The following is a 12,967-nucleotide window of genomic DNA, read 5'->3' as shown; positions in this document are numbered from 1 at the left end:
TAGTCTTAGATGTCAAATTAAAAAAATATTCCTATTTCCTGAAGAATTTGCAATTTTTTCTGCTTCTTGCACACAAAGACTTATGAAGATTAAGTGAAGTGAGTGAGAAACTTTGAGTAAGTCAAAAGTTAAATTTATGTCAAAATATCATTTTGCCAGATGTCTTTGCTTATAGGTAGTTCAAGAGTAAAGTAAATACCTGTATCAAGGCAAACTCCTCTTCTAGGCCTTTTAAAACATTCTCTTCAAATTGTCCCCAGAAATCAAATTCTTCTGAATCAAGTCCCGGAGTTCGTTCCAGCCATGCCTTTAATAATAATAATAGCAGTAGTAATAGTAGTAGTAGTAATAATAATAATATATTCAAACAATAACAGTGCAACTGCATTATCCTAGAAGTACAAGTTATAGCAACATAAATTCTACTTCTACAATTCTGGTTTAGTAGCCTGTAGAAGTGCTTATTGCTAAATTCAGCATGTCCATGTGGATGATTTACACCTGCATAATAGTGCCACACCAACCCACTCAGGTTCCAGGTTGCATGGCCAATGTTGGAAGACAGAAGCTGTCTCATTCTAAGGATGTCTTTAAAACAAACTACAGAAAAACAAATCTTATTCCACATGTATATATAGGATAAGAATAGTGATAAATCTCAGAAGGAAGACACAGAGCCATCTATAGTCTTTAGCCTAATAGCCACCAAACAGTGGGACTATTTTTAAAGTTTTCCTCCCAAAAGGGCTTACAGTCATGAAAACAATGCAAATGAAACAGTGCATTTACATTCTTAGCTCACACTTCCACTATGCTATTTACCAGTTAAACAGCCAGAATTTTCAGATGAAAGGGAGACACTGTGGAAAATCAGTTGGTTTGCTAATGACTAAGTCACTTTCATGCCAAATTTGTCAAGAATCCAAAACACACTTGAGAGAGAATTTGCCAACATGCTTGTTCCTCTTGAGGTAGGAGGATATGTCACTGACACTAATGAAGGACATTCTTGGCAGAGGGGGAAAATGAACCGAGGTCCAAGACAGACTTTGTTACCTCCACAAGTTGCAGCAGTGTTGGTTCTTGCTCTGATTGAAGCAGCAGCTCGTGATCCTGTCCCTTGAAGTTATCACGGTAATGCCTTCTGTTATAAGGGACTCTCAGGCTTTGGGGAACACCAATCTTGTTCTCCAGCAAGCGAAACTGCAGGCTCTGAAAACCTGAGGCTGGGCTTAGGTAGTATCTTTGGGAACAGAAGGAAAGATACAAAAATGCAGGATGTTATTTTACATTGGTGGATTTCTCTTGTTCTCTAAAAACCCCCCATGTTTCATATCTAAAGAATATCAAATAGCTATCTGATCTGGGGACTTTTTCACATCTGAAGAATATCAAATAGCTATCTGATCTAGGGACTTTTTTATATGACTGCACATAGGAAAAGGAAAAAAAACCAAGCAATTTTAATGCAACTACAGTGTACATATAATCTAATTTTCTAGTTCTCTATTGTTTGTACAGGTAGTGCAAATGTAAACGCGTGAATTTGTGCTTTAAAAAGGCAGCTTTGTGCATATGATGTACAGGAGGCAATGTTAGTGAATAAAATTTCCTTTCCAAACAGACTAAGCAGCTGCACCCCAAAAAGCTGTTACAAAAATTTTCACAGCAATAAAATGCCAATGAATGCATTTTAAACAGTCTTGATACACAGACTTCCTATATATAATAATAATAATAATAATAATAATAATAATAATAATAATATAATTATTATAATATATACATGCAATATTGTATATTGCCTTATTCTATAGAGTAGAACAATGCTCAGAAAAACTCCAGTGGTTTTGTTGGTTTTTTTTCAGGGATTCATTAATTAATTCCTTTTTCTTTTAGGGATTCATTAATGGGAATCTTAAAAGTTAAATCATCTGACCATGCTGAAAAACAATTATTAGTAAAAGCCTGAAAATCCCACATTGCTAGGTAATTGTAATGCATTTTGAATTGCAAGCACAAGATTTGACAGAGACACATCATGAATTTAATCTTATGTTACTTATCAAATGAGTATGTGCTTGAAAAGCTGAAGCAGGTACAGATCAAGATGGATGATTAGCCCATGGATTTCCCCTGCTTTAGGGTAATGCTCGATTCAAACAAGGGAAGAAAAATCGTAGTTTCCTGCTCTTTTCAATAGGGAATATTAAAAGATAGAAGGGAAAGGGTACCAAAATACAAAAGGGATGCTGGATGGCACTGAGGTCACAAGGCAGACAGAGATGCACAATTGACAGAAGCCGGAGAAGAACAGGGAAGGAAGACAGTGGATGAAGCTGTAACACATGAGAGTGTGGTGGAAGGGCCTAGATGTAGAGAGGGAAGAGAAAGAAATGTGAGAGGTGAGATAAGCCAAAGGATCCAGAGAAAGGCTGAGCAGAAGGCAGAAGAGCTCAGCCCAGCATCCAGCCCAGCAATGCACCGAGCTGCTACTGGACAGCAGAAGTTATCAGGGAAAAAGGAAAAGGGACAGCAGTGCTTCCTTCAGCCTCCAGCACTGCAGGCCCAAGGCAACACCATGCAAACCAAGACAGCTGAAATACCTGTTTGATACTCTAGAGAGAGTGCATGTCTCTCCCCCAAGCACTCCTTTGATTTGCCATAGAACAAGGCTTCAATCTGCAGTGCCAAATTCCAACTAAATTGCTAGCAGAACCATGAACTAATTCTGTTGTTTCTGCTGTTTTAACTTTTGACCCTGAAACCAGTCAGCAGCACCCTACACAAAAGAGTCAGCAATTCACTTGTACTTCTTTGCGGAACATACTGGACTCACAGTCAGGGTCAATTTCATAACTGACCCTTGCACTTTAATGTCACATTTGCCTCTCCAAGGTGAGCTCTCAGCTTGCTGACAGACACCAGCACACATGCAAAATTCACAGTCAGTTCTAAGGATGAGAATTACCAGCTTGTGGGTTGCTGTAGAGGAATAATAAGTCTTTACCTGAAATCAAAGAAGTCCAGTGCAGTCATAGTTTCCAAAACTGAGAACTGTTCCACAAGTAATTTCAGAATCAGTGAAATTCTGTTCATTCGAGTAATAACCTTCAGCATGTTCCTCTCATCTCTTACCTATAAAAAAATAAAGATCATAACCAGAATGGTGTTTTCTCTAGATTCTACCTAGTTATTTCATGTCTTTTCACTGTTGTACATCGCTGTAGTTCCCAAGTCCTTCCCATGTGAAACCCAAAGAGGCAGAATCATATATGGAATAGAGCACTCTGGTTTTAACTTAAAACTGAAACTCTACATTTCAAAGATTGAAATTCATTTTATTCTGACTGATGCTATATTATAGGTAGGCTTATTATACAGGTTGGGGTTTTTTTCTATGTTTTTGATTAAAATAAAAGTCAAAGAAATTAAATTATTAAAATAATTTACCTTTTCCAATAATTACAATATTATTGTAACTTAATATTATATATATGAAAATTACATAATTTCTGTTATAATTACTTCTAGAATAATTTCTATTTTTCCTCCATTCTGCAAGCCGTAAGGCAGGTAAGGAAATTACTTAGAAGCTGAGAAGCAAAATAATCTGACAGCTACATCAGGAGAGCACATCTAAAACATGTTTATCAGAAATGTGCATTAGCAAGCAGAGAAAAGAAAATACTCCATCTGGTGGGAAATAGATAATATTAAATGGAATAATAGATAATATTAAATGGAAAACACTGAAGTTCTTTTTTTCACTAAATTAAACACTCTGCCTGCAGAGGAGTCTGCTAAAATTCCTTTCAGTTTCAATGGGATTAAATTTCTCTCTAAAATCTGGGCATGCAACCAGGAAATATCAGACTACAAAAAATGGCAGATATTCATTTCCCTAATTGCTTGGCTTTGTATTTGACCTTATGTCAAACTGACATTTCAAATTCTGATCACAAGCAAGCCTTCATTTTTCACCAAAAAAAAATTCATCGTAAGAACTGATTCTGGTCAATTATAATTTGATAAAATATTAAAATAAAAAACAAACAAAAATAGGAATATAGTGGAAAATGGACAACAGAGAACATTTTCATTGGACTTTATGAAAACAAAGTTCCTTTTTTCCATCTGGTCTAGTTTCAAATTTGCTGCTTAGACACATGCTAATGACGTACTCAAGGTATTTCTTAAACTGCACGAAGTCAGATTTTTCTGTGGATGTGGTATCCATTAAAGAGTTTTCCATTCTTACCTACCATTATAACGTGTGTTTAGCTTTGGGCAAATGTGAAGATGTGCTTATATTTGTAATTTTCAGAAATTCTTGCACAGTATTACATTGCTTTGAATTCTTGCTTCTCTATTGGATTTATCACTACACAATCACAAAAATGAGTTCTCACAGCAGATATTGGATGGAAGGAGATAGAATGTAGACTTCAGAAACTGAATAAAGGCAGAAATTACTTTTCAACATAAAAATACCTGTGAGACTTTTGCTTTTCAGTTTTGCCTCTGAGCCTGCTTTTTCTGCAGTAGATATTTCCAACTTAAGTTTATGTAGTTACCCAGCACTAGCAGGAGAGTATGAGAGCATTTTGGCCAATGAAATTTGCCTTGCAAGGTGATCTACACAAAAGGCATACTTCAGGAGGAAATAAGATTTTGCTGATCAAAAAACTGTATTGTTGGCATATAAGAGCCATTCAGTCAAATTTTATTTGGTCTTTCGATGCTGTTTCTAAAAAGAGCGTATGCTGCTTTAGTAAACCCAACTGTATCAGACTGAGAGGCAGGAAGCAAGAGAAAATCAGGGCTGAATTTTCCCAAAATTAAAATTTGTTTTAACTTACATGACCATTTTGAAAGATCTCTCGCACAGAGTCCATTTCCCACAAAATCTGCTTAAACCAAAGTTCATATGCTACAACAAGAAAGACAGTTAGCATCACCTTCAAGGTTAGTTTGTTCTTCTTAGCACCAAGAAAGAAGAATTCTTACATGTTGATTTGAAATTAATAGCTTACATTGACACTGCCAGTGCAAAAGAAGATACTGACACATGAACTTATTACTTGTTACAGCAGTCTGTCCTTTACCTAAAGTACTAGACAAAATAATCTAGAGTCAAGAATACTGACAGAATTTTTTAAAATATGTTTTACACATCAGCTCTTTGATCTGCAGATTGTTCATTACAAAAGGAGGAAAGAGAAATCCAGATGTGATACTTCAATAAAATCTAATTCCACATCTGCTTACAAACTAAGTGTTTTCTGTCAATAACAGAACATATCATCAGGCCAGGATGTGGGAAACAGGAAGATATGGGCATTATGGAGTGCCTAGCTGGTGTCCTTATTTCTAGACAGGTTCTAAATGGCTAAAACTGGAATTTCAGAGGCAACAGTTGCCTAAGACAAATCAGTTGCGTAAGGCAACACACAAAATTTGCCTACAATAACCTGCACAGCAGTGCAGGATGACGCCATGGTTTTCACCAATTTAATTTCTCTAAGAATAGAACCATCCATACCTTGGTTTACCAAATCCAAAATTATACTTACGACTTCACAAGCAAAGAGTTGATTACTGCCTTACAATTTATATATTAATATATGCATATATAAAAACAGATAAAAGGCACAGATATTGCTGTGCTAGTGTCTAAAATGAGAACAAATAGTGTACTGCATGTGTCAGCACCAAATGTGGCAAATATGTTGGTCAATCACCACTGCACTCCTCCACTCACCTTGATGTGTCACAATGAAAAGATGCTCATCATGGATTCTTTTCCCTTTCTTCTCACTCTCAAGTTCTTGAGCATTCAATATTTTGTTCAGCTTAAAAATAAAGGTAAGAACTGTTCTGTAAAGCTCTCAATTCTGCTATTAGTAATGGCAGTCTTACTGCATACAGCTAATTTTTAAGAATAATATTTTTTAAAAATATACATGCAGACCTCACACTCTAGGTATATGAGAAGTTTGACTAACTTGTCTCAGGTATGACTTTTACTTTTTAATTAGGAAAAATCTTGCCTGAAATGGAACATTTAGGTACCTCAAGTAATAAAGTTTTGAAAATAATTTTAAGGGTAATTTTAATTATATAAATATATATGTATAGTTTAAAAATAGAGGAAACAAAATATCCAGCATGTTTTCCAGATTTTAGATCTATACTGTCGTATCCCATGAAAACAGAGCTTGTATAGTAAAATTCTGAGTAATCATACAACAATATCAGCATAAGAGCTCTGAGTTGAGGCAGTAATAACAATTTCAGTTCTGATATTACTAAATTTTTTTCTTAGTCAAATTTACAATCCAATCATAGCTGTTTTCAAATTAATCTTTACAAAATTTAAAGAGTATGTCAACAAATCAAAGTTGACATACTCTTACTTTAGTTCAAAAGCAGAGTCATTCCCTTCAGTTCATGCTGTCTGAAAAAAAAAAAAAAACAAAAACAAAATAACTTCTGGTTTCTTGTACTATCTATGGTATTTTACTTTTACTTATTTCTTAATTACTTCTACCTTTGCAGCTTTTGTTTGGGTTTTTTTTTATGTTGCCCCCTAGTCATCATCCTACCCCCTAGTTTTCTGAAATAGGTTTTTCCAGCCAAGTATTCTGGAGTTTCAAGGACATTGCACTGAGCCTGCTGACATGCAGAAATTGCTGAGTGATTATTGTCAGACCAAAGAAAGATTTTAGTGGTGGGTCAATTTACAGTTTAGGCTTACCATCATGGATAATTCCCTACCATCCCCCCCAAAATATCCATATTCCTTGCAGTTTGAGAAGTGTTCCCACAGCCCACCTTGAGGTCCCAGCTGAGACGGGCACCTGTGCCTGTTACACCTGGAGATCTGTCCCAGTAACTGAGTGGGAAAAGTGTCAGTCTCAGGGGTTGCCTCAAGCGCAACCAGCAAACATGAAATCATTAAACTTACTTGTAGGTATTCTCCATAGATAAGCCCACCTTTGCTGGCTTTATTTACTCCTTCTTGAGATTTGTCATCATTGTCATCTTCCAAAGATAGCTTGCTAAAATTAAATCTAAGAAGAAAATGAAGTAAATATGTAAACTGTTTAATTAAAGAATTATGAATATACCTGCCTTTTTACTAACAGACGCATCTACAATTCAAACAATGCTTTATTTTGATAAATTGAACCAGTAAAGCATGCTTTTGATAAAAACTAAAATTCCTCTTGCCACAGTAACAGCTGGTAACATCACATAAAATAACAAGTGCTCAGACAAGTCCTTGTATGATCTCTACTAATTTAGCAACAGATAAATGATAGCTACAGCTGTCTATTTGTTGATAATGAGTAATTCCTCTCTGAGTTTTCATATTTTGCACTAACACCTTATCATTTGAATTGAATTTATAAGGCAAAACAGAAAGAGGAAGGACTCACAGGTAATTCTTCCCCGCAAAGGGGCACTGGCTCATGATTTCAGGATCCAAACTCGCTGAGCTGCGCACCGGGGAAAACACCCTGTTAGTGTTCCCAAACCTGCTGCAGCTCCCTTATATGTAGCCTTATCTCACTGCCAAGGCCAACCCCCAAATTCCCCTCCTTAGCCCTCAGCCCATCCCCACTATTCAATAATGACAGAAACTATCACAGCACAAAGGTCAGGAGGTTCATGTGTTGTTGGCTCTCCAGGACTGTGTTTTTTCTCTGCCAGTTAAAAAAGGAATGGATGACATGCTTGTTTTGTCCTATAGCACAAGAGTTTTGTGCTTTTTACTGCGAGGCTTCCACCAGTTGCTTCTTTGGATGCAGTTGTATGGTGTAGTGCGTAAGGTATAAGTCAATGAGAGGTCTGTGTGTGATGAAAAGGCAAAATTTAATAAAAGCACAAAGTGTTAGAATAGGTTTTTAACCTGCAGCCTTTTGTATCAGGATACTATTATGTTTTAAAAATCAGACACATGGAAAGAGAAAAGAGGGGTGGGGGGGAGAAGTGGAAAAACGTGTTTCCAAGGCAGACTAAATAGTGCTTATTCAAAGAGATTTCACATAATATATACAATTTTTAAAAATGTACACACATTATGTAAAGTACTAAAAGCATCATTAAACTCTCATGCTGGTTTTCCAAGTATTTAACTCTGAATAATTTCTTAATTTTACCTCCTTGCACAAAAGTTTCAGTCTCATTTATTGACAAATATTACTCAATTCTACCTGGTCATCAGCTTAACACACAATGAAGTAACATGTAACTAGCATACACTTTTCTGCCTGCCAGCCCTTTCTGAAAAAAAAGTTAATGCTCAGTTTCACTGCAAACAAAACTACAGGACCTCTGTGACCCTGGATCATTTGCTCTCTGAAAGACTTACTCTGCTTAGTGGTGTCTGTGTGGTGATTTCAGCTGTTCCAGTCACTTAAAAGTAGTTTTTTCATTAAAAAAAAATGCAGATGTAGGATGTGGTGATGGGATGGATACCCTGTTCAGCCAGATGTCATTTGTCAGGCTTTACACAAATCAGCTAAAAATTAAGTTGAGCCACAAGAAATGTGGGACTTCACTGAAGCAACTCACCCAGCAAGGTCAAGGAGTTCTTCCTTCATGATATAAAACCTGACAGAAGAAAATAATCCTCTCCTTACACACACCTACACGTGCTCAGCGATGCGGACAACTAGAGATGAAAGTGAGGACATCAGAAATCAAATGTTGAAAGCCACTTTTCATATATTTGCACTCAAACAGCTTCATTTATAATTGTGGAAATCTTGCACATCCTTATATCTCAAAAGAAAAAGAAGGTTTATCTTGTCATTCCTCTATATCTTCACCTGAAACATCCAGACTGAACCCGCATAATGAAATCAAGCTGTTATCTTTTCTCATGGCACAAAGAAAGAAAAAATGTGAAACTAGTAAAAATAAGGACAGCTGGAAAATATTGAACTTTTAACCTCACAAAATACGCTAATGTGTGTTTTCTTGTGCAGTTTTATTTTCTTCTCTGAAATACAGAGAATTATAAACTTCCGGTGCAACGATCTCTGACAGGCAACCTTTCCATTGCCTACCCAGCAGGCAAAAGACTTTGAAGTATCAGAGCCCTTTTACACACTGAAGTTAACAAAACATTAACTCCCTGTTTGGGAAGTAATAGTACCATTAATTCACTCAGGGTTAGCAAAGTCATTTGAAATCTAGCTGAAGATATTGTCTAATCAACAACTATACAAACACCCCTTCCAATTCAGCAGCAGACAGGCTTCAGTCTATCAAGTAAATCAGCCAGATAAGAGGAATTGAGAAAGTTTTTTCCAGTGTTTCCAACGTGTCAAAATCCTTGTTTAAGGACCTCATAGCTGATTGGTCCCAAAGCTGTAAATTGACCAATTCCTAAAAAACTGGGTAATATTATGGATAATATTTGCATCCATTCATTTAAGAAAATTTAATCTCACACTAGCTGAATTCAGCTCTCTAACCATTGCAACTACAATAGATCTCAAACTCTCCAAGATCAGTGGAAAAAGATATCTTGATGAGGACTTGAAAACCCCTGAAATAAAACCATAGACAATGGTTTTCAGACATAGACAAGGTCATTCCTCTCACTGGCTGCCTTCATCTGATCTCGATAAGGCTTCAAAGTATGTAATGAACTTGGTAGTAAAATAATTTAAGTGGCTTGTATGACCTGATTATGAAACTGTCTGTTGGCAGTGTAGATGACAGCACAGCTCACAAGAGCCCTCAGGTTTGGATCAGCTCAGAGCCTTGAACTCTGGCATGGCTGCAAATACCCTTAGAAATAAATGTGCTTCTGCCATGCTGTTCAAATTTGGGGCCTACTGTAGGGACCTGACTTTTATTTGAGTGTCCTTTATATCTTGACAGAGATTTATAGCCACTTTTTCATCTCTCCCTACTAGCCTAATCATAAGCAAGTCTTGCTGAAAAAAAGCTCTTCAATGTGAATGTGTCTGAAAGCAAAACATAACCTTAATTTAAAATTATGGTATTTCTCAAAACATACCTTCATTTACCTTTTTCATGTTGAACTCTCAGAACCACAAAGAAGCAGATCTAACCACACGTATAACTTGCTGTTCCTGCTGCAGATAACTGAGCAAGGCTGTGAAAACCAAGAGTGTGTGTGCCCTTGAGCTTTTATTTAGTTATTTGTTAATTTACTTTTAACACATGAAAGGCAGATGAAAAGCCTTCTTTTCATCACAGAGGACTCTAATTTTCAGCAGACAGTGAGAATGTTCTGTTTTGTGACTGGGCTGAATACAAGACAAACAGTTACATACAGCAGAAAAAAAAAAATTTAAAACCCAAAAAACACCCCCAAAACCCCCCCCAACAAACAAACAAACAAGCAAAGAAACCACCAGAGCTTCCCAGAACTGTTCTTTGTGGCCTTCAAATGAACTGTCATGGCCTTCATGACAAAGCACGGGAATTATTAAGCATCCCTCTTAATTTCCCCTGGCCCCCTTTCCATTTGCCTCCCCTTCCCCAGGTGGATGCAGGGTGGCTGGACTGGCTGCAACAGGGCTGCAGAGCAAGCTGAACTTGGACTGAGAGAAGGGATTCATATGGACAAAAAGGGAGCCTCTCTCCAGCCTGGCCGAGGCAGGTTCACTGTAAGGCAGAGGTGGCCTGCAGCATGATTTATGGGATTTATGGATACAGCCAGAGCCAGGAGCTTGCATGTTCTCACTGTGGGGCTCTCTGTCTGAAACATTATGGTCTGGTGAGGACAGCTAAGTAAGACTGACCTTCTACATACTGTCATGAATCCAAAAAAAGTATGAATTGGAAGTGACCTGTTCACCCAAGCCAAATTTCAAGTTTTCCTACATGAAATCACGTATGGAGAAGAAAAAGTACACACACAAGTGGTTTGGACAGTGTCACCCATCCTACTGCTCAATCTCTCATCCTGATTACAAAATCACTACAAATCAATTTGTTTGTCTAGGTCTTGCTAACTTGAAGAAAGAGCTCAGAGAGCTTCGGACTGCAAACAAATGACGCTTGAAGCTTCCCAACACTTTGTTACCAATTGCAGACTAGGAGCTACCCAGCACACATGGCTTCTACCTATGTAACAATGCTTGCAGTGAGTCAAAGAGCCAAGTAGGTCATGCCATGCTGAAAAGTTTCAAAGAGAAAGTAAAAGATTTCTTGGGAAGAGCTATTAGAACTAAAAAAACAAACACTAAAAAAACCCCAAAACACTATCAGCAAAAAAACCAAACCAAAACACAACCCAAATTAAAAAGCAAGCTTACAGTCCAATCATTTCCCCAGTTACATATTCATGTAAGTTTCCAATTTTGATAGCCTAGGACTTCCTAAGATATCTGTGTTCTTGCATTTAATAACCTTTTTGTGGATTCTGTGAATTCACAACCTGCAGCAATGAGTTCCATAACTGAAGTACATACCATGTGAAGGAGTGTTTCCATGTGCATGTTTCAAATTGCCTGCCAAGTAATAAAGTAATTTTCATTTCTGTTTGGTATTAATTCATGGCTAATGAGAAATGGGTGCATTAAACTTTGTAGTCCCAGCCACCATGTTCTGCATTTGTGCAGATTCTTCTGGGACCTTTGTAAGATGAAGCACTCAGAAGGAAAATATATTTTCTACTTACAGATGTTGCATTGTAATTTCATAAAATTATAGTGATAAAATAATTTGATAACAAACACACAACTATAATAGTGAAATACAGTACAGCAGCTACTGTTGTGGCTGACAAAGTGCAGCTCAAATTGTAGAGGTGAGGCCTCCAGTGTCCCAAGCCAGAACCTCACTGTGCTGGCTATTCTGCCAGCACTGAACAAAAATCACTTCCTCACCCAATAATAACATAGCAAAGATATATGTGAATAAAGACACATAAAACAAAAGTGAAGAGCAGAAGATAAACTTGGAAACAAAATGTGTCCTCTGTGTGTTTTGTGATTTTCCAAACTGGACTTACTATCTAACTAGCACTTGAAATTAACAGTTGGTTTTAAGAAAACTAAAATTTGGTGACTCCAGGCTAAAACAAACAAGCTTAAAGTTGATGCAATATTAATAATCCAATCAGACATTTGTACCTGGGGGAGGAACAGAGATCAAGGTCTTGCAAACTACAAACAAAGAGATGAGATAGTGCTGGAAAGATTTTTTTTTTTCTTTCTAAATACTGCATTAGTTCAAATTCTTAAACACAAAGAACTGTGTCATCATTTCCCAGAATACCTTTAACTTACATTTACGTTCCACACATCCCACAGCACAACCATCCCCCCATCATCTCTCATTTGTGGTTCAGTAGAATGCAGCAGTATTTCTTTCACATGCTGATAATTTTTGACTGATAATTATTCCCCAAGTATGAAGAAAATGTTCTTTCACTTCTATTGCCCAAACACCCTGCTTTCATCAATCTAAATGGATCAATGCCAGCCGGAACTATAAACTTAGGAGACACGACATATCTTGAACACATTCCACAGCGTTGTCCCAAAGTAGACCTATCCTCTACTAATGCCTTGCAGGCACACATGGCAGGGTGCAGTGCTTTAGTATATAAAGTATATAATTCTTTAGGCTGTTTTTCCCCTCCTGAACACCCCAGTCCTGGTTAGCTGTCAGGTCCAGTGAAGCACAAACCTGGAACCATGAGCTACTCCCGTGCCTCCACGTGGCTCAGCCCGTGTTGCTGTTTACTCCACGGTACAGCTGTCTGGCAAGTGCAAAGGGCTGGTTTAGGACAAACGTTGACAAAAACGTGCTCATCTCGTCCTGTTCAGCAATATCATTAACTGATGGGGTGATGGAATAGGTTGTGCTCTCTTAAACTGACAAATGAGAACAGACTGGAAAGTCTAATAGCATGCTGGCAGGTAGGAGCTGGAATTCAGAATTATCTTAACGCACTGAAATTAATAAT

General features: G+C 37.2%; 1 protein-coding gene across 11 annotated transcripts in view; it reads right to left on the bottom strand.

Annotated features, from left to right (window-relative positions):
• Positions 1–12,967, bottom strand: part of TDO2 (tryptophan 2,3-dioxygenase) — a 41,884-nt gene that overhangs the window by 3,402 nt on the left and 25,515 nt on the right. For 5 of the 11 annotated variants that reach the window (XM_064417470.1, XM_064417469.1, XM_064417467.1 and 2 more), the window contains 9 exons: positions 10,043–10,141; positions 8,584–8,683; positions 7,446–7,505; positions 6,971–7,076; positions 5,765–5,855; positions 4,863–4,933; positions 3,011–3,138; positions 1,057–1,243; positions 200–307 (listed from right to left, as the gene is read on the bottom strand). In XM_064417470.1, coding sequence (XP_064273540.1) covers positions 200–307; positions 1,057–1,243; positions 3,011–3,138; positions 4,863–4,933; positions 5,765–5,855; positions 6,971–7,076; positions 7,446–7,505; positions 8,584–8,612 — 780 coding nt within the window. In that variant the 5' untranslated portion in view covers positions 8,613–8,683; positions 10,043–10,141. The remainder of the gene's footprint in view (positions 1–199; positions 308–1,056; positions 1,244–3,010; positions 3,139–4,862; positions 4,934–5,764; positions 5,856–6,970; positions 7,077–7,445; positions 7,506–8,583; positions 8,684–10,042; positions 10,142–12,967) is intronic. The other 6 variants (XM_064417473.1, XM_064417474.1, XM_064417472.1 and 3 more) reach the window with 5 other exon arrangements.

Source organism: Passer domesticus, chromosome 4, assembly GCF_036417665.1.
Source record: "Passer domesticus isolate bPasDom1 chromosome 4, bPasDom1.hap1, whole genome shotgun sequence".
Taxonomy (NCBI): Eukaryota; Metazoa; Chordata; class Aves; order Passeriformes; family Passeridae; genus Passer; species Passer domesticus.
The sequence above is the reverse complement of the archived record's forward strand: the minus strand, read 5'-3'. Positions and strand labels throughout refer to the sequence as shown.